This window comes from Hemiscyllium ocellatum, chromosome 13, assembly GCF_020745735.1.
Source record: "Hemiscyllium ocellatum isolate sHemOce1 chromosome 13, sHemOce1.pat.X.cur, whole genome shotgun sequence".
Classification (NCBI taxonomy): domain Eukaryota; kingdom Metazoa; phylum Chordata; class Chondrichthyes; order Orectolobiformes; family Hemiscylliidae; genus Hemiscyllium; species Hemiscyllium ocellatum.
In genome coordinates this window covers 20,907,695-20,934,582 of record NC_083413.1, presented here as the reverse complement: position 1 = coordinate 20,934,582, position 26,888 = coordinate 20,907,695, and the positions used below count along the sequence as shown (strand labels likewise).

Sequence of the window (26,888 nt, the reverse complement as noted above, 5' to 3'; positions counted from 1 at the left end):
GTCTCACTTGGCATTCTCTCCAGTTTCTCACAGCTGCTTTCAATCTGGGGAGGTGAGTCTGAGAGGGAGCCTGCCTCTCAGGGCTTTTCATCCACTCCTGATATTTTGTGAGTGTTATCCCATTGTAGCAGAAATGTGCAAGAACTTGCCCCTAACTCACTGCAAGTGGAGCACAGTGTCAGCGACCGTGAAGCCTTTCTCTTGCTGAAGAGTCACAGTCCAGTTGCCCGCTGAATTAGATATAAAGAGAAAGGGAATGTGCAGACAATTTCGAAGAGGAAGTTGTAGGTGTAAAGGATCTAATTTCGAAATATTTCCTTGGAGTTTCTCTTTTTTCTTGTTGCTCTGGTTGTCTGGGAAGTTTCTTGGTCTTGCCGAAGCTTTTCCACCGTGGAATATTGAACTGGTAAGAATGGATTTTACAAACGTTCACAAAGGCGACTCTTTGTTCACCCAGAGTAAAACAAAATTATCGAGGGAGAGAAATCTTACCGAGAGAAAACAGCCATCTTGAGATTAAATTGCTTTCCAGAGATTTTAAAAATAATTTGACATATTTCTGTCTATCTGCAGGAATTAGTTTTCAAACAATACTTGTTGTTATTTCTTGGTTATGCTATTTCATGAAACATATGCTCCCATATGTTTCCCAGTGCACCTTTAACTTGTATTCATTTAAGGTAGCAAATAGGGTAAACGTTTGCAGAGATATTTAGATTTTGGCCCCAATACCGACCAGAGTAAATCTCTCCCTCTTCCTGTTTACATTATTGCTGTCAACGTTTGTCAGCAACTGGTATTGCCAATCTTTCACAACTGGGCTGGAAGGTCCAGGAGATAACAGTAAATCTCCTGAACCCAGCTGTGAGTGAAGCCCAGAATTGTAGGGGCATTTCAATCCTTGTTTTCAATTAGCTTAAAATTATTTTGTTGGAGTTGTGTAAATACTGATGGTTGAAAAGAAGATTTACATTTACACAGTACTTTTCACAAACTACGCTTTAGAACAGGCGAAGTGTCTTTGAAATATAGTCACTTTTGTAATAAAGAACAGGAGGCAGCTGACTTGCAGAAAGTGAGGGTTGCAGATGCTAGAGATCAGAGTCGAGAGTGTGGTGCTGGAAAAGTACAGCCGGTCAGGCAGCATCCGAGGAGCAGGAAAATCGACGTTTCGGGCATAAGCCCTTCATCAATCCCACAAGCCCAAAATGTCCATTCTCCTCCTCAGAAGCTGCCTGACCGGCTGTGCTTTTCCAAGCACCGCATGCTCGGCAGCTGACTTGCATATAGCAAACCCTCAGCATTTGCTATGGGTAATGTTCAGATTACCTGTTTTTGTGATTTTGATTGGGGATAAACCTTTTAGACAATAGACAATAAACAATAGGTGCAGGAGTAGGCCATTCTGCCCTTCAAGCCTGCACCACCATTCATTATGATCATGGCTGATCATCCTCAATCAGTATCCTGTTCCTGCCTTATCTCCATAACCCTTGATTCCACTATCCTTGAGAGTTCTATCCAACTCTTTCTTAAACAAATCCAGAGACTAGGCCTCCACTGCCCTCTGGGGCAGAGCATTCCACACAGCCACCACTCTCTGGGTGAAGAAGTTTCTCCTCATCTCTGTCCTAAATGGCCTACCCTGTATTTTTAAGCTGTGTCCTCTGGTTCGGCACTCACCCATCAGCAGAAACATGTTTCCTGCCTCCAGAGTGTCCAATCCTTTCATAATCTTATTTGTCTCAATCAGATCCCCTCTCAGTCTTCTAAACTCAAGGGTTTACAAGCCAAGTTGCTCCAATCTTTCAACATAAGATAGTTCCACCATTCCAGGAATTGACCTCGTGAACCTATGCTGCACTCCTTCAATAGCCAGAATGTCTTTCCTCAAATTTGGAGACCAGAACTGCACACAATATTCCAGGTGTGGTCTCACCAGGGCCCTGTACAGCTGCAGAAGAACCTCTTTGCTTCTATACTCAATCCCTCTTGTTACAAAGGCCAACATGCTATTAGCTTTCTTCACTACCTGCTGTACCTGCATGCTTGCCTTGTTGAGAACATTGGGCAAACTCCCTTTTATGCTTCAAAACTGGAGGCATGCAATCTTTTACCTCCATTTGCATGAGCAGGTGGAGGCCTCAGTTCAGCACCTAGAAGATGATGCCTTTGAATGTACAATTCCCCATCCGGATTCACAGAGTTTTGTACTTGTTATCCTGAAGCCAGATTTAAACCTGCAGCCTTCAGGTCAAGGGATTGGAGAAATATACCTACTGACCAATTCTTGACAATCAACTGGGTAGTGACATATCTGTTCACTTTCACTTTACTGGTTAGGTAGAACAGTGTAATATTGGGTGACCAGTGATAAGTGGATGTAGACAGAGCAGTTGGAGTCAGGAGCTTAAATATTGGAATCTGCAAGAATCTAGAATTAGTAATCCTACCACTGATCTGATGACAAGACCTTGTTAAACTCCAATGATGTCTCAATGTTAATATTTTAATGTGATGTCCACACAGGGAGGGTCCATATCACTGGCTTGGAATTCAATATTCTAAAAGTAATATTCTTCTGAAAGTTCACCAGTTGTGAATAACTATATTGATGGGTCTGTTGGTGTTAACATTGGAGGGGTAAATTGTTATAAAATGTGTTAGCATCTGTCTTGCATCCCAGCCATTTTACCCTAGAAGCCTTATACTATCAAACAGCAAGTCTGGAGATGCATAGAGAAGGATGAATGGGAGCCAAGGATCACTGAGATCCTTCACTGGGCACTCTGATATCTATGATATCAACTGTTATAGAGTATTTGTTTAAAATGGATAAATGTGTCTGCTTAATAGGCTGTCATGAGAAAGGCTTAGCCATTTGGTTACTAATGCTGCTCTATTAACTTTTACATGAGTTGGCAGCCTGCTCCTGCTACCTGACTACATCAACTGAATCAGAAGTTATAGATTTGGGTCAAGGTCAAGGACAAGGCATTAATAATGTGGCTAAACAGGTTTATTACCAAGTTGTATATCCTTCCATTGCACGCCAATGGTAGCTGGTCAGTCCTGGAGAAAATCTAAGATTTCCATCTTTTCCTGTTATCGATCATCAGTTTGCCTCGATCCTTTCTTCACCACCTTTAGCTGTTGTTTAACAGAGTCCTTCCTATTGTGTTTCCAGCAAACAGGAAGAACAGCGTTAAGAAAATCATATCAGATACCTACCTCACCAGAAGAGCTACCCAACACATTTCTACGGCGTCAGAGACGTTATGCCATTAACCCTTTACTGCACAAATGGGACCACTTCAACATCACCTACAAGTGAGTGAGCATAAGAGAGTAGCCAAATCTTGCCACAGATGCAGATATATGATGTGATTAACTTATATATTTTAGTAACATATGTTACGTGACCTGGAATGAATCTGTCCTTTTGTAAAGAGTGAGGATGAGGGCCAGCAATTTAAGTCAGGAACCCCAATACTGCTGCTGACCTAGACCAGCAACCCTGACCACACCTAGATGTAGAAGACCCGCTGAGGGCCTCAAGATCACATTTTAAGAATCTGACGTGTCCTCCTATCTCAGGCTATGGTGAGAACACGTCCACACATTGTATCCCTTAAATCCCACTGCATTCTTTCCTTCACCAATCAGAGCTGCCTTGCCCAGTTTGAATTTAAACAAAAATTTCGGAGTTAAATGTTGCTTGGTGCATTCTCCATGGCATCATTTGTACCACTTGTCAGCCAATCAGCATCTCTTTGCATGGAGGATTTGTTGGAGTTTCCTTTGAGATATTGTATTCTTGTGAGCCAGTCCTGATGGGTTTACTTTCAGTGATACCAATCAATTTTCTCCTGGAGTCAGTGCAGCAAATTGACACATGAATAATTTAGGCAAAATCCAATATTAAGCAGATGAATAAAAATATGCCAACTATTTGTCAGATACATTAGGGACATTTAAGTGACTCTTGGATAGGTACAAGGAAGTTTGAACAATGAAGGATATGTGAGTTAGTCTGATCTTAGAGCACGATAGATGGCCAGCACAACATCGAGGGCTGAAGGATCTGGATTGTTCTATGTTCTGTTCTTCCATAATTCCATTGATTAAATATCCTCAAATTAATCCCACTCCAAAGTGCAATACTGAGCAGCATTGTACAATGATAGACTGGTCCTCCCCACTATTGTACCCCAGTGTTACACAGAGACAGACCAGTCCCCACCAACACTGTAACCTAATGTTATACAGTAAAAGACAGTGCCCTATCAATTGATTCAAAATCCTGAAATTCTCTCCCTAAGGACATTGTTGATCAACCTACAGCACATGGACTGCAGTGGTTAGAACCAGCTCACTACCACCTTCTCAAAGGTAACTGAGGGCAGGCAATAGATGCTAGCCAGCCCATGTCTCACAAGTGCATAAAAAAATAAATATTCTACCACCATTGCTCAAGCAGCTCAAACGTATTTTGCAGAGCAACCCAGCTTGAAAGGAAGTTAAACCTCATGGTTTGACTGCTTTTATCTCTGTTGATTATCAGAATGTACTACTTTTGAGCTGCTTCATGAGCTGACAGATGAGGATTTTAGGATTTGTACCTACCCTAATGGATGCACAGATAATCCCAGGCAACAAATGCTTGATTTTGCTGTTGTGCCCAAATGTGAGCATCACTCTTGAGCCTTCGCACTCTGCCGACACCCCGCAAGAGTTTGGCCTGCCAGTTCGAGTTATCACACTCCTAGAAATTCCATCACACTGTCCCCTGCCCTATTCAATCAAAGGGTTTCTTTGTGTCATCTCCAATATTTCACATACACACACACACAATACCCGTAATGGGAGCTGTATCGGGTGGTCTGTCTTTCAGTCCATCAATGACATTGTCAATTGTTATCTTCTGAACGGCTTCATCCTGCTGTCACCACCAATAGTTAACTGGCTGAGGGAGGATCAGATCCAATAGACAACCAACATAGTACCCCTGCAAGGGTGATGGCAAGCAAGGGGCTGCATGAGGGGGTTGTTACCTCCATCCTCCTCACCCACACAGGTTGCTATCTCACCATGACCTCTCAAGCTCCAGTCTCTTCATCACTTTCTCTAAGGACAACCAGCTTGGCACCCAGTGAGCTCACCAAACATTGATCCAGTGCTACAGCCCCACTGATGCTAAGTGCTAGTGCACTGCTGTGATGTAGTGGTTGGCTGGCTGCTCTTTGAGGCATGGCTTCCAGATGAGGAGGGATTGAACTCTTGACTCACGTCTCTAATTAGCCTTTCCATGGCTGTGGGGCCACCCATTTCCAACTCAGCACACACACCACCTGGAGAGGGCAGTGTGTCCAGTGCTTCATATATTCAAATCCAACATTTAACTTTTGAGTGTGTGTGTGTGCGTGTAAGTGTGTGCATGGAAGAGATACAGATATTCAAGATCATAAGGACTCCAGGCAGAGAGTTATGAAGTTGAAGGTGTGTACTGTGCCTTTAAGAGAGAGTGAATGCTGTTTTGCATGTGTCATAAGCACCTGTCATATGACTAACTAGCAGTCCCAGAGTGTACTGGAAAGTTGAAAATATGTAATATTTGGCCGAGAAATAGATACCTGAGATGGTTGCTGTTTTGACAACAATTCGAGTTTAACCGATCGGTTTAAATTATGATCCAGGGTACTAAAATCCATTAGAATTCAAAAAAGGCAGGCAGCTTGAAAGTCAGACAGAGAAACTTCCACTGAGTAGCTGCCATTGACAGAGTGACTGCCAATGACAAAGTAACTGCCATTGAAACACACTATATCAAAGGTACCCTTCTGTATGAAACATATTCATAGTAAAAAAAAATGACCCAGGGAAATCTTCAGGCGGAAGAAGAAAGACACCGAAGATGACAGCCACTGTATAGTTTTGAAATTAAATTGATGTAATTTTAATAAGTGTTTTATTGGAACAGTATATTGTTAGAGTTGGAGGCAGATAATAAGCAGTTAAGAGAAAGAGGGGCTTAGAGTTGTGAATAATCATTGTTTAATGTTCACTTTTAGAGTTAAAGAATAAATCAATCTTATTTTGTTTAAATAGTGGAAGTTGGTAATTCTCTGTCATTCATGTTTTAACAGAATATGAGGTGAGGTGAGCTTTTCTGGGTGTTGGGCTTAATTAACAGAGGGGTTCACCATCATGTCATAACAGTTTGGTGGCTCCGATCCGTGATTTGTAAAGGTTTAGACAGATCCTGTGTGAAATTTGGACAAATTTGAACAGATTTGGGGTATAAAAACTCCCAGCAGATTTAAACACTTGCCAGTTAGTGTCCCAGATCTTTAAATAAAATGTAGGTGAGACAATTTGTTTAATTTTAGTTACTTGCAGTTGTTAAATTAAAAGTAAGAGAAATGGTTCTTAAGATTGATAGAGGTTCTGTTTGAAGATAATTCCCAAATTTGCCACGAAAGGCAGAGAAAGGCTATACTTTTAGAATTAACAAATAGATTAGAATTGGGTCTTACCAGGGACAAAAGGAAAGCTTAAGTTGTAAGGGAGTTGGTCAAGCACTTAGGTGTGTCAGAGAAACAGCCAAGTTCAATAGAGTTAAAAAAAACTTAAATTACATTTGAGGAAAATAGAGTTAGAAGATAAAGAAAGTGAAAAAAGAGCCGTGAGAGAGAAAGAGAGAGAAGAAAAAGATAGAGAGGAAAAAGAAAAGAAGAGAGAATTTGAACTTCAGAAGTTGTGTGTGTTAGTCAGGAAAGTCCAGTTAACAGATGTAGATGAAGAGAGAAGGTAGTGATATATACAAATATGTTAAAATATTGCCACATATGGATGAGACAGATGTCGAAGCCTTCTTTGTTTCATTTGAAAGATTGGCTAGGCAGATGGAGTGGTCGGAGGACTTGTGGGTAATGCTAGTTCAGATTAACCTGGTAGGCAGAGCTAGTGAGGTATTTGCAATGCTGTCAGATGAGGGGTCAAGTGGTTATGCAGATTATCAAACAGGCTATTTTGAGCGCTTATAAATTTGTACCAAAAGTGTTTAGACAATGGTTCAGAAACATAAAGGAGGAACCAGGTCAGACTTATGTTGAGTTTGAAAGAATTAAGCATACTAATTTTGATAGATAGGTGTGGGCCTTAAAAATAGATAAGAGCTATGAGGCTCTAAGAATTGGGGTTAAAAAGAAGGCAGGCAGTTTGAAAGTCAGACAGAGTAACTGCCATCAAAACATTCTCTATCAAAGTTAAAAATCACACAACACCAGGTTATAGTCCAACAGGTTTAATTGGAAGCACACTAGCTTACGGAGCGATGCTCCTTCCATCAGGTGACTATCACCTGATGAAGGAGCGTTGCTCCGAAAGCTAGCGTGCTTCCAATTAAACCTGTTGGACTATAACCTGGTGTTGTGTGATTTTTAACTTTGAACATCCCAGTCCAACACCGGCATCTCCAAATCATTCTCTATCAAAGGTACCTTTTCATATGAAACATATTCACAGTAAAACGAAAGAAGACAACCCAGGGAGATCTCAGCTGGAAAAGGAAAGACACCAAAAGACACCAACCACTGTATGGTTTTGAAATTAAGTTGATGCAATTTTAATAAGTGTTTTATTGGAAGAGTATATTGTTATTGAGTTGGAGGCAGGTAATAAGCAGTTAAGAGAAAGGGGAACTTTTTTGGGTGTTTGGTTGAATTAACAGAGGGGTTCATCGCCATGTCGTAACAAAAGCATGAAGAAACTTTGTTTATTCCCTTTTTTTTCCAGTGTCCTGACCTCTACATTGCAGAGGCGGAGTACCAGCACTCAGATACCTCCTCCTATTTCTCCCTAGATCATGACCACACAGGGGAGCATCAGGCCATGATATCAACTGAGGTTACTAACAAAATAAAAACCAAAAGAACTGTGGGTGCTGTAATTTAGAAACAAAAAACAGAAATAGTCAAAAATGCTCAGTGGGTCTGACAGCATCTGTGAAGAGAAATCAGAGTTAATGTTTTAGGTGCGGTGACTCTTCCTCAGAACTGAATTTATTTGTTGCGTCATAGATTGGCTCATGCACAAAATGAGACCATTTGACCTGCCATCTCTGTAATCCCCCTTGTGCCACTCCCCTGCCATTTTCAAGTAGTTCTGAACATTTTCCCATGCCAGATCACGAAAGAAGAACTAATTGACTTTCAAAAAAATGAACTGAAGAGTTGGAAAACCGGAGATAGGTTAGGTAGTAGGGAGGGATGGAATGATGGGTGGGAAATGCTAAATTGCTCTTTATAGAGGGTCAACACTGCTCTCAGCTATGCTGTGATCATTCTGTCATTCCAATTCTTGAAGACTCCAGGACCATCCTGAAAAGATGGCAACACTATCGAGAATAGTGAATTTTGAAAATCAGTTTTAGTTTGACCATCTCCCACAGGTTTGATTGAAATCCTCAACTGCTTTGAAATTATGTTTTTTAGCCAATAAAGTTAAAGGTAAGTAAGTCTGAGCCATTGAGCAGATGGGAGAGATAGGCAGCAGATGGCTCCTGCCAGACCATTACACTTGTGTCCAAAGTCAGTGTCACTCTCACTGAGACAGAAATACCATCATAAGACCATTGTAGACCAATGGGTTAGAGACAAAGCCTTTTCCAAGCTGAAACTCTTGTATTTCTCCACAGGATTGTGCAGTTTCCAAGCACTCTGAATAAACATGACACCAGGAAGGCCATTGCCATAGCGTTTGTAATGTGGAGTGATGTGTCACCTTTGACTTTCACAGAGGTGCCACCAAAGAAGGATGCAGATATCAAAATCGGTGGGCTCTGATTTCAATGCAGTTTCTTTCCATTTCTTCTGAGGCTGTTGCCCTTTGTGTATTGACTTTGCAATATGGCATATTCTCTTACTTAGTATCACAAAATGGCATGTTATTTAGTTATTACTGCAGATATTTTAAGTGGGATTTTTGTTTGTACTTGGTTGCCATGTTTCCTATGTTACAAATACTTTAAAGTACCTATTTGGCTGTTTTAAAAAAAAACCTCTCTGATATAAGGTGGTTATGAAAATGCAAATCATTCTTTTAGCCAGACAGGATTCTGAACCAGTGTCAGTTTCTAACGTTAGCGCTGTAGTTGTTATGTTTCTGAAACTAACAATCTTGCTGCTGTGGACAAATGATCCTAAAACATATGGGTTCAAATTCCACATGTAGATGTTAGATTTCCAATAAAGGAGCTGCTGGAATATTGTAAAAATGCAACTTTTTCACAAATTCCATGAAGAGTAAGAGGAGGCCATTTTGGAAAGCTCAATCCTGCTCCATCATTCAATAAGAGTACAGCTGGTCTGGTTGTGGTCTCAACTCCACATTCTACCACACCTTCCAGGGTAATCTTTGCTCCCCTATTCATCAAGAATCTCTTTGCCTCTGCCTTGAAAGTATTCCATAACCTTGCTTCCACCATTCCCTGGGGAACAGTTTCAATCAACTACCAAAGTGTAAGAGGAAAGAATTCTCCTCTTCTCTGTCTTGACGAAGGCTTTTTCATCATAACACCGTAATAAAATAAGAACAGGAGCAGGCCATTTGGCTCCTCAAGCCTGCTCTGCCATTCAAAAGGGTCATGGATGACACAATATTCCACATGTCCACTTTCTTGCCCTTTCCCTGTAACCCTTGATTCCTCTACCCATCAAAAATCTCTCCGTCTTAAATATATACAATGCCCCCACAGCTGTCTGTGACATGGAGTTCCAAAGACTCTCCATATCAGAAGAAATTCTTTCTCTTCTCAGTCTTAAATTGGCACCTTTTTGTTTTCTGCAAAACTGCCCTCTCGTCCTAGAGTGCCCCATGAGATCTCATTTTCAATGAGATCACCTCTCATTCTTCAAAACTCTTGAAAATAGAGGCCTGGGGAACATGGGTGTTGCAATCTGGGTTTGAAATGCTCGTCTCTGTGGTGAACACAAAACTAAGGTCAATGGTCGTAAAAATCCATTTGCTTCGCAAATTTCCTTTAGGAAAGGAAATCCACTGTCCTTACTCAGTCTGGTGTACATTCGTGACCCCAGACCTACAGCAATGCTTAACTGCTCTCTCTGAAATGGCTGAACAAACTGTTCAGTTCAAGGACTATTAGGGTTGGGTAACAAATGCTGGCTTTGCCAATAGCATCTGTGACCAATGAGAGGATGAAGAAGCCACAATAGGTATCCCAACAAATAATAAGAAATGCACTCCACAAAACCATTTGTGGATAGAATGAAGCTCAAAACAACTTTTTTTTAAGTTCAAGCGGTCTTTAAATGCTTTCCAGGGTTTTACACGTTTAATCACACTGACTGCTGGTTCGCTCCACTTCACCCTTGCTTCGATGGCCTCAATGGTGAGCTTGGTCACGCTTTCCTGCCACCACTTGGAGAGATTCACTTTGACAACCATGAGTTCTGGATCCTGGGGAAGTCCCGGTTCAGCTGGAAACAAGGTATTGACAGTAAATGTTTTGTATCAAGTAGCACTCTTTCCTCTGCATTGAGAGGTCATGGGTATTAATGCTGCTGCCGAAACCTGAACTCAGAATCCAGGTTCAGAGTCTCACTGCAGTACTGAGGAAGTGCTGTCAGGCACTGGTGACCCACATCTCCCCTTTGTGGTGGGGACCAGGGTAATTTAAAGCACTAATTCAAATCCCTGCTGAGATGCTCAACTGATCATTACGTATTCTTGTGAAATTCTTTGGTAGAAACAGTAAGATTCTACCACAGTTGGTTAGAAACTGAGTTGCTGTAAAAATATTGAATCACCACAGTGTGGAAAGAGGCCATTCAGCTTTTTCAATCTGCACTGACCCGCAGAAGAGCATCCCATCCGATCCCCATAACCGCACAGTTACCAAGGTGATCCCACCTAGTCTGCATATTCATGGATTTTAGATTAGAGTGGTGCTGGAAAAGCACAGCAGGTCACTCAGCATCCGAGGTGCAGGAAAATCAACATTTCGGGCAAAAGCCCTTCATCAGGAACGGAGGCAGGAGCCTCCGGGGTGGAGAGACAAAAAGGGAACATCTCCGGGACATCCGCACCAATCAACCCCACCGCCCCGTGGCCCAACATTTCAACTCCCCCTCCCACTCTGCCGAGGACATGCAGGTCCTGGGCCCCCTCCACTGCCGCTCCCTCACCACCTGACACTTCATCCTCCGCCTTGGAACACTTCAATCCCAGGGCATCAGTGTAGATTTCACCAGTTTCTTCATTTTCCCTCCTCCCACCTTACCCCAGTTCCAAACTTCCAGCTCAGCACCGTCCTCATGACCTTTCCTACCTGCCAATCTCCCTTCCCATCTATCCATTTCACCCTCCTCTCTGACCTATCACCTTCATCCCCACCCCCATTCACCTATTGAACTCTTTGCTACCTTCTTCTCAGCTTCCCCCCACCCTCCATTTATCTCTCCATCCTGACGGCTTCCTGCCTCCATTCCTAACTTAAGGGTTTTCCCCCGAAACGTCAATTTTCCTGCTCCTCGGATGCTGCCTGACCTGCTGTGCTTTTCCAGCACCACTCTAATCTAAACTCTGGTTTCTAGCATCTGCAGTTCTCACATTTGCCTGCATATCCATGGAGACTACAGTACAGTTTAGCATGGCCAATCAACTTAACCTGCATGTCTTTTAACCGTGGAAGGAAACTAGAGCACCCTGAGGAATGCCATGCAGACAGAGGGACAGTATGTAAATTCCATACAGACAGTTACTCAAGGCTGGAATTGAACCCTGTTCCCTGGCACTGGAAGGCAGCAGTGCTCACCAATGAGCTACTGAGTCACCTAGATGGAGTGTCACTTCAGGTAACAAAATATGCATTGCCATTTTCAATAGACAACAATCATCTGTCATTCTGAGGTGCAGAGCAGTTCAGAATGACCCACAGTAGCATTCTACCATCACGTTTGATGTGTGCCAGTTTCAACTGCTTGACCTGCAGTTCCCAGCACCAGGGAACAGTGTTCAATTCCAGCCTTGAGTAACTGTCTGTGTGGAATTTACATGCTATCCCCCGGCAGCACGGTGCCACAGTGGTTAGCCTTGGGTTCACAGAGACCAGGGTTCAATTCATGCCTCGGTGCAACTGTCTGTGTGGAGTTTGCATTTTCTCCCCGTGTCTGCATGAGTTTGCTCCGATTTCCTCCCACAGCACATAAAGATGTGCAGGTTAGGTGAATTCACCATGCTAAATTGCCCGTAGTGTTAGGTGAAGGGGTAAACGTAGGCAGAATGGATTTGGGTGGGGTGCTCTTCGGAGGGTCGGTGTGGACTTGTTGGGCCGAGGGCCTATTTCCACACTGTAAGTAAGTAATCTAACTGCTCTTCTCCAGCACTGATGATACAGCCAAGTTGTCGAATTGGGAAAAAGATGCTCCCTGAGGAGGTCCAGCTCCTAATCAGACAAAAAACATTGTTTTCTCATGTTTTGCAATCAGTGGAATCTTGAAATCTGCGCATAAATTTATCAGGAATGTAAGAAAGATGAGATCAGCCACTCTCTTCCAGTATTTGAAGTTGTAATTAACAGGAAGTATTAGAGTAATTTGCACTATAATGGCTTTAGAAGTAGGGAATGACATTAAAGTGAGAGTTAGGTTGTCAGGGATTATGTCAGGATGTTTTGAAGGATAGTCACATTGGACTCAAAACATTAACTCTGTTTCTCTCTCTGCAGATGTTGTCAGATCTGCTGAGTTTCTCCAGCACTGTGCTTGTTCACGATGTCTGATTTCATTACACATGAAAATCAGAAGCTCTCTCTCAAATAGCTGCTCTGTTGGGGATTAATTGAAAGTGTCAAGAATGAGCTTGCAGTGTTTTTGTTGACTAAGATATTAAAGATATTGAATCAATATTCTGTTGTTGTGAAAGTGATGGACCAGAGTCTTGAAGGACATACTGGATGAAGCCACTTGACCATTCTACAAAATGTGGATTTTCCTGAGCTAGGTGGTTCGGTAAAGTCCCAAGACAATCCTTTATGCTAGCACCACCAGGTACAGCAGCAAGGAAGGAGAATGTTGATTCCCCACTCCTCTGTCAGAAACTGGGCCTTCGTTTAACTGAGAAACATTCCCTCTGATAATGAGGCCACTGTGAGTATACTGTCCCAAATACAGTATTTCACTGGGATGCCAACCTCAATTGTCTTGTCTCTGGATTAGGACTTGAATCCTTAACCTATGGACTCTGAGGTGAGATAGGTGCCACTGAGCGAAGATTGGCTCTAGAAGCTGAGTTACTGGGATTGACACACTGAGGTGCTGGATATAAGGGCTCCGCCTGCTCTTACAGAATGTTTAGTCACTATCCATTCATAGAACATAGAAAATTACAGCACAGAATAGGCCCTTTGGCCCATGATATTGTGCCGAGGTTTAATCCTAATGTAAAATATAATAACTTAACCTTATGCACCTCTCAACTCACTGCTATCCATGTGCATGTCCAGCAGTTGCTTAAGTGTCCCTAATGTCTCTGCTTCCAATACCACCACTGGCAACACATTCCATACATTCACAACTCTCTGGCAGAGTTGACTGCCTTTCTCCTAATATCTTCAAACTATGATCCCACATACCAGTCAATCCTGCCCTGGGGAAAAGTCTCTGGCTATTGACTCTATCTATTCCTCTCATTACCTTGTATACCACAATCAGGTCTCCTCTCATCTTCCTTCTCTCCAGAGAGAAAAGTTTGAGCTTTTTCAACTTCTCTGCGTAAGGCAAGCCCTCCAGTTCAGGCAACATCCTGGTAAACCTTCTTTCTACCCTCTCCAAAGCCTCTGTATCTTTCCTATAGTAGGGCGACCAGAACTGGACACAATATTCCAAGTGTGGTCTCACCAGGGACTTGTAGAGCTGTAGCAAAAACCTCACAGCTCTCAAACTCGATCCCCCTGTTAATGAAAGCCAAAACACCATATGTTTTCTTAACAATCCTATCCACTTGGGTGGCAACTTTGAGGGACCTATGTACTTGCACATCCAGATCCCTCTGTTACTTCACACTGCCAAGAATCCTGTCTTTAATCCTATATTCAGCATTTCAGTTCGACCTTCCAAAATGCTTCACTTCGCATTTATCCAAGTTGAACTCCTTCTGCCATTTCTCAGCCCAGCTCTGCATCCTGTCTATGTCACGCTGCAGCCTGCAATAGTCCTCAATACTATTGATGGCACCTCCAACCTTTGTGTCATCTGCAAATTTACTAACCCACCCCTCAACCTCCTCATCTAAGTCATTTATAAAAACTACAAAGAACAGAGGCCCAAGAACAGAGCCTTGCGGGACCCCACTCAACACTGAGCTCCAGGCAGAATATGTTCCATCGACAACCACTCTCTGCCCTCTGTCAGTCAACTAATTCTGAATCCAGATAGCCAAATCTCCCTGTATCCCATACTTCCTGACGTTATGAATGAGCCTACCATGAGGAACCTTATCAAATGTCTTGTTGAAGGCCACATACACCACATCCACTGCTCGACCTTCATCGACCTGTCTTGACACTCCTCAAAGAACTCAATAAGATTTGTGAGGCATGACCTGCCCCTCACAAAGCCATGCCGACTGCCTTTAATCACACTATGCTTTGCAAAATAATCATAAATCCTATCTCTCAGAATTCTTTCCAAAACTTTGCTGACCACAGACATAAGACTGGTCTGTAATTGCCAGGGATTTCCCTATTACCCTTCTTGAAAAGAGGAACGACATTCACCTCCTTCCAATCTTCCAGTACGACTCCTGTGGAGAGTGAGGAGGCAAAGATCCTCTCCAGTAGCTTAGCAACCTCCATTCTTGCTTCGCGGAGCAGCCTGGGATAAATCTGGTCTGGCCCCCTATGGACTTATCAACCTTAAATTTTTTCCAAAATTTTCAGCTCATCACCTTCATCAATGTTGTGGTTCTGTTCACCAAGCTGGGAATTTGTGTTGCAGACGCTTCGTCCCCTGTCTAGGTGACATCCTCAGTGCTTGGGAGCCTCCTGTGAAGCGTTTCTGTGATGTTTCCTCTGGCATTTGTAGTAGTTTGTCTCTGCCGCTTCCGGTTGTCAGTTCCAGCTGTCCGCTGCAGTGGCCGATATATTGGGTCCAGGTCGATGGGCTTGTTGATTGTATCTGTAGATCAGTGCCATGCCTCTAGATATTCCCTGGCTGTTCTCTGTTTGGCTTGTCCGATAATAATAATGTTGTCCCGTCGAACTCATGTTACTTGTCATCAGAGTGTGTGGCTACTAAGGATAGCTGGCCATGTCGTTTCGTGGCTAGTTGGTGTTCATGGATACGGATCATTAGCTGTCTTCCTGTTTGTCCTATGTAGTGTTTTGTGCAGTCCTTGCATGAGACTTTGTACACTACATTCGTTTTGCTCATGCTGGGTATCGGGTCCTTCGTTCTGGTGAGTTGTTGTCTGAGAGTGGCTGTTGGTTTGTGTGCTGTTATGAGTCCTAGTGGTCGCAGTAGTCTGGCTGTCAGTTCAGAAATGTTTTTGATGTTTGGTAGTGTGGCTAGTCCTTTGGGTTGTGGCATGTCCTTGTTCCGTTGTATTTCCCTTAGGCATCTGTTGATGAAAATGCGGTGGTATCCGTTTTCGGCGAACACATTGTTCTTCTTCCTCTTTTTGCAGTTCTGGTGTACTGCAGTGTGTTGTGGCCCTTTTGAACAGTGTCTTGATGCAACTTCTTTTGTGTGTGTTGGGGTGGTTGCTTTCATAGTTCAGGACTTGGTCTGTGTGTGTGGCTTTCCTGTATACCTTTGTGGTGAATTCTCCATTCGGTGTTCTCTGTACCATCACGTCTAGGAATGGGAGTTGGTTGTCCTTTTCTTCCTCTCTAGTGAATCGGATTCCTGTGAGTGTGGCGTTGATGATCCGGTGTGTGTTCTCTATTTCTCTGTTTTTAATGATTACAAAGGTATCATCTACATATCTGACCCAGAGTTTGGGCTGAATTTGTGGTAAGACTGTTTGTTCTAACCTTTTCATTCTGCTATGAGTCCAGGGATGGGTGAGCCCATGGGTGTGCCGTTGATTTGTTCATATATTTGGTTGTTGAATGTGAAGTGTGTTGTGAGGCACAGGTCCAGTAGTTTGAATCAACGCTACACTCACAGGAATCCGATTCACTAGAAAGGAAGAAAAGGACAACCAACTCCCATTCCTAGACGTGATGGTACAGAGAACACCGAATGGAGAATTCACCACAAAGGTATACAGGAAAACCACACACACACAGACCAAGTCCTGAACTATGAAAGCAACCACCCCACCACACAAACGAAGTTGCATCAAAACACTGTTCAAAAGGGCCACAACACACTGCAGTACACCAGAACTGCAAAAAGAGGAAGCAGAACACCTATACAATGTATTTGCCAAAAACGGATACGCCCGCAATTTCATCAAGAGATGCCTAAGGGAAAGACAACGGAATGAGGGCATACCACAACCCAAAGGACTGGCCACACTACCATACATCAAAAACATTTCTGAACTGACAGCCAGACTACTGCGACCACTAGGACTCATAACAGCACACAAACCAACAGCCACTCTCAGCCAACAACTCACCAGGACGAAGGACCCAATACCCAGCATGAGGAAAACCAATGTAGTGTACAAAATCCCATGCAAGGACTGCACAAAACACTATATTGGACAAACAGGAAGACAGCTAACGATCCGTATACATGAACACCAACTAACCACGAAACGACATGACCAACTATCCTTAGTAGCCACACACTCGGATGACAAGCAACATGAGTTCGACTGGGACAACACTACTATTGTAGGGCAAGCCAAACAGAGAACAGCCAGGGAATTCCTAGAGGCATGGCACTCATCCACAGATTCTATCAATAAACACATTGACCTGGACCCAATATACTGACCACAACTGGAAGCGGCAGAGACAAACCACTACAAATGCCGGAGGAAACATCACAGAAGCGCTTCACAGGAGGCTCCCAAGCATTGAGGATGTCACCTAGACAGGGGACAAAACGTCCGCAACACAAATTCCCAGCTCGGTGAACAGAACCACAACAACGAGCACCCGAGCTACAAATCTTCTCCCAAACTTTGAACTTCATCAATCTTGATCTGGTCAAGCCTGTATCCCAGCTCCTCAAAGTTTTCATTCACAACAAGATCCCTTTCCTGAGAGAAAACTGAAGCAAAATATTCATTCAGGGCTTCCCCTATCTGTTCAGACTCCACACAGAAGTTCCCTCCGCTATCCCTGATCGGCCCTACCTTCTCCCTGATCATTCTCTTATTCCACACGTATGAGTAAAATACCTTTGGGTTCTCCCTAATCCTTCTTGCCATGCCTTTATTGTGCCCCCTCCTGGCTCTCCTCAGTCCATTTCCGAGCTCCTTTCTAGCAAGCCTGTAATCCTCTAAAGCTGGGCTAGATTCTTGCTTCCTCCACCTTACGTAAGCTGCCTTCTTTCTTTTGATGAGAAGCTCCTCTGTTCTCGTCATCCAAGGTTCCTTAAACTTACCCCTTCTTACCTGTCTCAGAGGAACAAATTTGTGCTTCTTGGCCCTCTCTGTCCTGCTGGACTCTGACTGGCTGCACTCTGCTCTTTTGACAGGTGTTTGGCTCAATGATTTGGTGCAGGTAGCGGCTCACGAAATTGGGCATGCACTTGGGCTGATGCACTCCCGCAATGCGAGTGCATTGATGCATCCCAATGCAACCTTTACAGGACAGCGAAGGATCACACAGGATGACATCTGGGGAATCCAGAGATTGTACGGTATGATTATTATTTACTCCAACTGGGGGGGGTGCAACCTGAAAAGGGAAAATGATTCAAGGATAACATTCAAAAGGGAACTGGGTAAGTACTTTAAAAAGGAGCAAAGGGATAGTGGGAAGTACTTGGACAGATAGCCAGCATAGAGGGAATGGACTAAGTGATCATCTTCTGTCTGAGAAAACTCTGTATTTATGGGTCAAATAATGATATATTTTACAAAGGAAGAAATGAACTAGCTTCAGTCTCTCAGATTAGAAAGATTTTGAGAATCATATTATAATATTGCAACACCTGGAGTTATGCCCTGTTTAATGTAGCAGCTGCCAGTTACCTGCTCATCTATATGGCTTGCTGAGAATTGCAGATGCTCATGTGATGAGTTAGATTAATGATGTCTATATTTATAACTGTCTGTTCCATATAGAATGTTGCTGATTATGCAAATATCAGGGCTATGAATATTATTCAAATACTAGTATTTTCATTTCCACAGTATTGTACTAAAGTGAAGGAAGCCATTTGGCCCATCAAGTGAGTTGGCTCCCTGAAGCTATCCAATCAGTATTGTTTCCACACCATATGACAATTTTTTCCTTCTAATTTTTTTAAAAATGAAGTGGAAAGATGTGAATTTCATGTACATCGTCTATCGCTATTTTTCTCTCATTCTTTACTCCTGCAAATGTGACTCCTTCCTATGCCAGGGGTTGACAGCTGAGGTCCTTGCCCAGGTCACTGTTCACCACATATTTATTTATTTTTATTCACTCATAGGATGTGAATGTTGTTGGCAAGGCTAGCATTTATTGCCTGTCCATAATTAATCGTCTTGGATTCTGTGAAAAATGGCGCTCTTTCATGAAGAAGCATTGCCCCAGAGTAAGATGCCTTCTGATACACCCAGTGTTAGGTAGTGTTACCCACAATGCAGTTAGGGCCACTGAGGGAATGGTGATATGTTTCCAAGTCAGGATGGGGAATGGCTTGGAGGGCAACCTGCAGGTGGTGCAATTTACAAGTTTGGAACATGATGTCTAAGGATCCTTGATGGGTTATTGCCATGCATTCTCTAAATGATACATACTGCTGTCTTTGTGTGTGTTGGTGGTGGGAGTTAATGTTGAAAGTGTTTAATGGGTTGCTGATTAATTGGGCTGCTTTGTCCTGAATGGTGTTTTGAGTGTTGTTAGAGCTGCACTCATCCAGGCAAGTGGGGGAATTCCATCACACTTTTGACTAATGCCTTACAGATGGTGGACAGGCACTGGGGGAGAAGAGAAGCGAGTATTCTCCACAGAATCCCTAACCTCTAACCTGCTCGTGTGGCCACAATTTTTACATGGCTAATCCAATTCAGCTTCTGGCCAATGGTAATTCCAAGGTTGCTGATAAAGGAGGATTAGGAAATGGTAATGTCATTAAATGTCAAGGGACAATTATTGGATTCTCTCTTGCTGGTCACAGTCATTACTAGATACTCATGAGATGTGAATGTTATTTGTTCGAAATGTCGATTCTCCTGCTCCACGGATGCTGCCTGACCTGCTGTGCTTTTCCAGCACTACACTCTCTATTCTGATCTCTAGCATCTGCAGTCCTCATGTTCTCCTACTTCTCAGCCTAAACCTGGATACTGTCCGGGACATGAGCTGCTTCAGTATCTGAGGGGCTACAAATGCTACTGAATATTGCGCAATCATCAACGAGCATTCCAATTCTGGCCTTATATTGGAAGAAGGTCATTGATGGAGTAGCTAAAGATGACCCGACACAGGAGTGTGATTTGCTTCCAAACAAATGCTCAGTTACAGTACATGCCTAACTAGGTTATGAGATGGTCACATGACATTAACCTGGGTGATTTTTTCACTCTCTGATTCTGGTATGTTATCTGCAACATGCCATCCTCCAGTAATACTCTTTCTCCATCCCCGACAGGATGCATTGATAAAAAGAGGCTATGCGATCCCTGGGCTCGTCTTGGATTCTGTGAAAAACGACGCTCTTTCATGAAGAAGCATTGCCCCAAAGTGTGTGACCTGTGTTTTGGTGAGTTTCAATTCAGCCTGAGATCTGCAATGACAATGATCTTTCAGTCAGAGCAAATATTGTGGGGTCTGAAATTCTGCATCATGGAAGCATTCTTTATTGCAACTACCCAAGTGCCTGCTTTTGCAGGTGGAGAGGGTGAGAAAACAAGTGGATGCTAGATATCCACGTGCACAATGGAAACCCAGACCTACCAGCTGTTTGATTAGAGTCTATGATGGTACCTACCTTTTGCATGGTGCTTTCAATGCACATCTGCAGGAGGCCATTCAGCCCCACAAAACCATTCTGTTTTCAATTCAATCATGACTGACAGGTGTGTTGGCTCCATGTCACCAACTTGCTTCTTAATAGCCTCTTCTAACAGTCTCAGTTTTGAAAATTTAATCACTTTAAGAAGGTCTCGGTAATGTTTGGCAGCGTTCCCAATATCTGCAAGTGTTTCCTGACACTGCCCCTGAATAGCCTGGTATGATTTCCAAGTTCATGGCTCCTTATGCTGAAGTCTCCCATCCAAAGGAAATAGTTTCTATCCAACTACTCGATAACATTTTTTAATGATCAGAATGTTTTAATTAGATCAAGCTTTAACCTTCCATGCACTGGTGAATACAGTCCTAGTCTTTGCAACCTTTTTTCATAACTTAATTGTTTTTAGTCCCAGTGTCATTCCAATGAATCCATGCAGTACACATTCCAAAGCCAATTGCTCCATATGGAAAGGCAGTGCCCAGCTCAGACAAACCCTTTCAATTAGACCCTTGAATAAATTACAGCCTCCTTCAGATAAAGCCAATATTGAATTAGTCTTTTCAATTGTCTTTTGCAGTTGCCCACTAGCTTTTAGTCACTGGCACTTGGGCTCCTAAATCTCTTGACGGCTTCTTCACATTTAGAAAGCTATTATTTCGATTGATCTTTCTTGTGTAAAAGCTGCTACTTGGAATTTCCAACTGTGGTCCCATATATTCCTGGAATTTTCCCCACATGATCATCCACCTCCAACTGTCCCACTCCTGCCATGGATGGCTTGACATGCCGAGCTTGCAATGCAGTTGTACCAACAGTGATGTCTCTTGGTGAATAATTCATGACTGTCTGTTAAACATTTGCTCCCAATCTTCAGTACTTTCCGAACTAGTAATCCATCAAAGAAAAATCAATTACTTCTCAAGTTTCCTGTGAGTTTTCTCCTGCATTTTGCTTATAACAGTGTCCCACGTGGTTAATCTTCAATTCTTGGAGACCTGTAGGACAATTTTGGAAGAGAATTCAACTTGTTGAAACAAAGACCGAAAGAGCTTTGAGTGCTGAAATCAGAAACAAATACAGAAATTGCTGGAAAAGTTCAGCAAGTCGGGCAGCATTTGTGGAGAGAAGTCAGAGTGAACATTCTGTGTCTTGTGACCCTTCGTCAGAACTGGACAGAATTTAATTTAATTCGTTTTGTGTCCCATCACCTACACCTGGCATTCCAAGTAGGAGTCAGAACTGTTAAAATATTAATGAAAGATTAAAGGCAAACCAAAAAAAATTCTTTTAAATAATCATTAAGGAGAATTCATGGTCAATTTTCAATTTATAAAATCTTTGGTTTTGGGGTTCCTTTTGTTTATTTTATGTTTGATAATTTCAGTTCCACTTTCAATTTGGTGCCCATCGGGGCCACTTGGCTCCTGAACTCTTCACAACTTTAGTCAAAATTTGAACAAAACTCCAGAAGTGAGGTGAGAGTGCCTGTCTTTTCCATGGCATTTCCATCATAGAATCTCCTACTATCGAAGACTTGGGTGTTACCACTGACCAGATGCTAAACTGCATCAGCCATATAAATACTGTGGCTACAAGAGGCGGTCAGAGGCTAGGAACTCAGTACTCAGTAACTCACCTTCTGACTTTCCAATGCCTGCCCACCATTTCAAGTGCACAAGTCAGGAATGTAATGGAGTACTCCCTACGCGCTTGGATAAATGCAGCTCCAACAACCCTCAAGCTCAACAGCATCTAGGACAAAGTAGCCGGCTTGATTGTAACCGTATCCACCACCTTCAGCATTCACTTCCTTCATCACAAAGAAGGATAAGGACAGCAGGTGTATGGGAAAACCTGTAGGGTCCCCATCAAGTTCCTTCACATCCTGATTTGGAACTATTTTACAGTTCCTTTACTGCTGGGTGAAGATCTTTAAACTTATTTCCTAGTGGCACTGCAGATTGCAGAGGTTTAACAAGTCTGCTCACGGTCTCCAGTACAACTAGTGATGGACAAAGAATGCCAATGACCCCACATTCCATGACCAGATTAGAAAACAGGTCCAACTTCAAGTAAACTGAACAATAGATCCATGGATAGATATCTTGTTGCTGGAGAAGTACGCAATCCTGACTTCATAACAGACTTTAGGCAAGGCCTTTTTCCTGGGATGGCGGAATCCAGACCTCGAGGGCGTAGGTTTACGGTGAGAGGGGAAAGATTTGAAAGGGACCTAAGGGGCAACTTTTTCATGCATAGGGTGGTGCCTGTTTGGAATGAGCTGCCAAAGGAAATGGTGGACTCTGGTACAATTACAACATTTAATAGGCTGGATAGCTATATGAATAGGAAGTGTTCAGAGGGATCTGGGCCAAATGCTGGCAAATGAGACTGGATTAGATTAGAACATTTGGTCGGCATGGATGAGTTAGACTGAAGGCTCTGTTTTCATGCTGTACATCTCTATGACTTTATGACTATTTGCATTCAGAACCACCAGATACAGCAGTTACGACCACTGCTCTCCCTCGGAATATCAGGATGAAATATGTGTCCAAAGGTCGTATAGTGACCTTCAGATGTGGAAAAACTCTCTCACATGTGACTCCTCTCAATGTCAGGTGAGTTTCATTGAATCAAGTGTATTGTAATTGTGCATTAATGCTGTGGAATCCTGCTATATTGTAAACCATTATTCAAAGAGTAGCAGAGAATTGTCCCAGTATCCTGATGACCATTTCTCCCTCTGCCAATAGTAATGCAGCACAACAACAGCAACATGGGCGCACATAGCAGTTTTAATGTTTTCCAGTGCAATTCATTGTCAGTTTAAAACACACACCAGAGACCTAAGCACAGGTCACAGACTGATGTCTGAGTGTAGCACTGTCGGAACACTATATTGTCAGAGATACTGGCTTTTGGATGAGGCATTGAATCAAGGTCATATGAGCCGTCAAACGGATATAAGAGATCTAACAGCGGTATGGATGAAGAAAAAATGCCTTACCTGTCAACCAATATCACTAACACAGAAGCCTGGCCATAATCAGGTTGCCACTTGTAGGATCTCTTATGCAAATGACCTGCTGTGTTTCTGACATTACAACAGTACTACAACATTTCAGAAAGCACTTCATTGTCTGTAAAGCACTTTGGAATGTCCTAAAACCACAAATACGAAATAAGTACACATCTAACATTTTTTCTAACACCCAATTGAAAGCAGAACTGCAAAGCTATCGGCAGCAGATCATTTCGACATGTTGTGGATCTTTCAGGGAGTCGAAGTTGCTATCACAACATGCACTTTTATTTGCATGTTGCAGACAATGCATAGTGACGATTGAGATTCCAAAGTTCTTTCCATCATTTAACCAATCGCGAATCTCTCCTGGGCTTTCTTTCTCATACAGTCAGAGTCGTACAGCATAGAAACAGGCCCTTTAACCCACCAACACAAAACTAACTAATCCCATTAACCTGCCCTGGGTCCTTAGCCTGCTATGCCCTGGCAATTTAACTGCTTATCCAGATGCTTCTTAAATGTTGCAAGAGTACCTGCCTCCATCATCACCCTCTCAGCGGCATGTTCCATTTATCTACCACCGTCTGGGTGAAAAAGAGGAGCTACATTAGTTATCCTCCAGTCGTCTGGCTCTTTGACTGTAGCCAGTGAAATATTAAATATCTCCACCAGGAACCCAGCAATCTCCTGCCTTGCTTCCCATAGCAGCCTAGGATAAATTTCATTAGGCACCAGGATTTAATGCATTTGAATGCCTGCTAAAACATCTAATACCTCTCCCTTATTAATCTTAATGTGTTCTAGAACCTCACCATCTCAACTGAAATCCCTAGCTAGCATGTCTTCTCTGTGAACACAGATGAGAAGTACTTATTGAAGACCTCACCCATGTTCTCAGGCTCCATACACAGGTTGCCCATTTGGTCTGTAATGTCCTGCTCTTTTCCTGGTAGTCATCTTACTCTTGATGTACTTACAAACAGCCTTGGGGTTTTCCATTTGCTAAGGATATTTCATGGCACCTCTTTGCTCTCTTGGTTTCCTTTTTAGACAATCTCCTAAACTCTATACTTTGGAAGGGCTTCCCCTGTTTGTAATGCACTAAATTTCCTTTTTTTTTCTGAGCAAACTCTCAATGTTCCTTGACATCTAGGATTCACTGGACTTGCTGCCCCTGTCCTGCTTTGATTCAGTTTCCTGTTTGACATTGACGACTTAGGCTGGGTTCTGAACACACCTTCCTTGACCAAAAGGTCCTGGAGTGAGACTTGAGCCTAGATCTTGAGCCTGTGAGGCAAGGACACTGCCCACAAAACCTCCTTATTGATACTATATCCAGGACAGTTTCTATGACATGAGGCTCATATGATTATTGAGCAACCTGCTGTATTATTCTTCTTGTATCCTGGTTAGGATGCCTCATTACAATCCACAGAAGTTTTTAGCTTTTAAAAACAAAATTATACTATCCATTCATCTCACTATTGTTTGCGGATGTAATGTGTAAAATGAATATTATGTTTCGCTTGAGACTTCTCCCAGAATTTCTCTTTTGGAATATTGTGCTAAATAAATGTGGGTTTTCCTCATGCTGCTACAATAATTAGTGTTTGGCTTGTTTGTTTCAGTTGGTACAAGGATGGAGAATTATTGGCCAATTCAGTGCCTGGATACTTCATTGTGAAAAACCAGGATCTCAGCATTGTAGCAAACGAGTTTAATGAGGGGCTGTACACATGCCAAATCCGACAGAAAACATTAACGATTCAGGCCAATTCTTGGTGGATCAGAGTCAAGGAAGACAACGATATTGATAAGCCACAAGGTCTCAACTCCCACTCGGGATGAGTGAGAGCGAAATTGATCCAAACCATTGTAAAAATGTAAAGATGATCAAGGAGGCCAATGACCTAGTTATGATCAATTGCTTGACAATGTCATTGGACGGTCACTCACCCAACATCAGCCACTACCCAACCAGATGGTCATGGATTTGAGTCATGCTGTTAACTGAAACTGTACATTTAATCAGCTTCATATGAATTCCCTGAGATTGTTGGTGAGCACTGTGTATGGGGAAAACATTCCCATTTGGGAAGGGGAGAACAACACATTCTGTCTGCTTTGCAATGGGGTAAGTGAGTGCAAAGCCAAGTCAAAGAAACATAGAAAATAGCTGCAGGAGTAGGCCATTTGGCCCTTCGAGCCTGCATCACCATTCAGTATGACCATGGCTGATCACGCAATCTCAGTATCCCATTCCCACTTTCCCTCCATATCCTTTGTTCCCTTAAACCGCAAGCACCACCTCCAGCTCCCTCGTGAATATATCTAATGAACTGGCACCACCAGCTTCCTGCAGGAGAGAATTCCACAGGTTCACAACTTTGATTTAAGAACTTCTTCTTCATCTCCATCCTGAATAGCTTACCTCTTATTCTTAGACTGTGAATCCCTTGTTCTGGACTTGCGCAACATCGGGAATATTCTTCCCTCATCTAGCCTGTCCTGTCCCATCAGGATTTTGTGTTTCTACACAATCCCCCCTCATTCTTCTGAATTCCAGTGAATACAAGCCAAATCGATCCAGTCTTTCCTCATATGTCCTGCCATTCTAGGAATCAGTCTGGTGCACAGTCAATCCTCGTGAAGATTGATGTATCCTGACCTCAATTACCTTCTCTTGAACTGGGAAAGGGAGAATAGAAGATTCTGTGAAATAGGAATGTGAAAAAGGGAATTTTTCAGGTTATTACACTTTTTCGTATGTTATCACACAAGAATTAGTCTCATAGAGTCACACAGCATAGAACAGACCCTTTTAGCTATTGAGCAAATGAAGAATCAGCAAACTCTCATATTCCTTCGGAGACTGCAAGATTAAATTAGATGACAAGTTTAAATGATGGATCTGGCTCACTTTTCTGCCCTAAATGACGGGAAAACTTTTACAGTTCCATTATAGATGTCCACCTTTATTTCTACACTTTAATCGCACAATATACTGTGAGAAATATGACCCATGTGTTCAGAGGTGAAGTGGGAGGACGGTTCCAACACCTCTTTGTTTGTTTCCCCAGTCAGCCATATCACCACAGATAAGCAGCAATGCAGAATGAGTGTGGTCACTCGTGTAACTGTGCCATTTCATTAATAAACATCAACTTGCACTGAAACAATAAATCATTTGTGGAAGGGCATTTAGACATGGATAATGAATGTTCGCCACACCATTTCACATGAAAAAAAATTAACAAAAGTAAGTACAGAAGATACTGGTAATCACTTGGGTGTGCTCGCAGCCATGTTCAAGAATCCCAACCCTAACATCTGTCCAGTCAAATGACCCATTGTTTCATAGGTAAATGCTGTGGAAAGAAAGGGAGATAGGTTTAGAGTCTCATTCAAGGATAAAGCATTTCAACGTTATACAAGAATGTCAGCCTAGGTTATGGGTTTCAGTCGCTGGAGTGACATTTGAAAACAAACCCTTCTGATTTTTGAGTCAATGATGTAGCCAATGTGTCCGAACTGGTTGAATGGGGGAAATCAATAGATTTGTGACTTTTTCTCTCCCTGATAAAGGATCTTTGCCAGCAATGGTCCCTTCACTGATATTCCCTAACGAGTTTGTAATCCTGTAATGTTTTAGCCACCAACCACAGGTGACAAATTGTATTTCTCATTCATAAATAAAAACAATGACTAACTGA

The 26,888-nt window shown here is 42.6% G+C and overlaps 1 protein-coding gene across 2 annotated transcripts; it reads left to right on the top strand.

Moving 5' to 3' along the window:
• The first annotated feature begins 58 nt into the window (after positions 1–58).
• On the top strand, positions 59–26,888 carry mmp23bb (matrix metallopeptidase 23bb). Of its 2 annotated transcripts, XM_060834597.1 has the most exons (8): positions 59–406; positions 3,188–3,330; positions 8,699–8,835; positions 10,343–10,510; positions 17,679–17,843; positions 19,785–19,895; positions 22,639–22,768; positions 24,804–26,888. In XM_060834597.1, the coding sequence occupies exons 1-8, from the start codon at positions 257–259 to the stop codon at positions 25,021–25,023; spliced, it is 1,224 nt and encodes a 407-aa protein (XP_060690580.1). In that variant the 5' UTR covers positions 59–256; the 3' UTR covers positions 25,024–26,888. The 2 variants fall into 2 exon arrangements, with proteins under 2 accessions (XP_060690580.1, XP_060690582.1); XM_060834599.1 differs by lacking the exon at positions 19,785–19,895.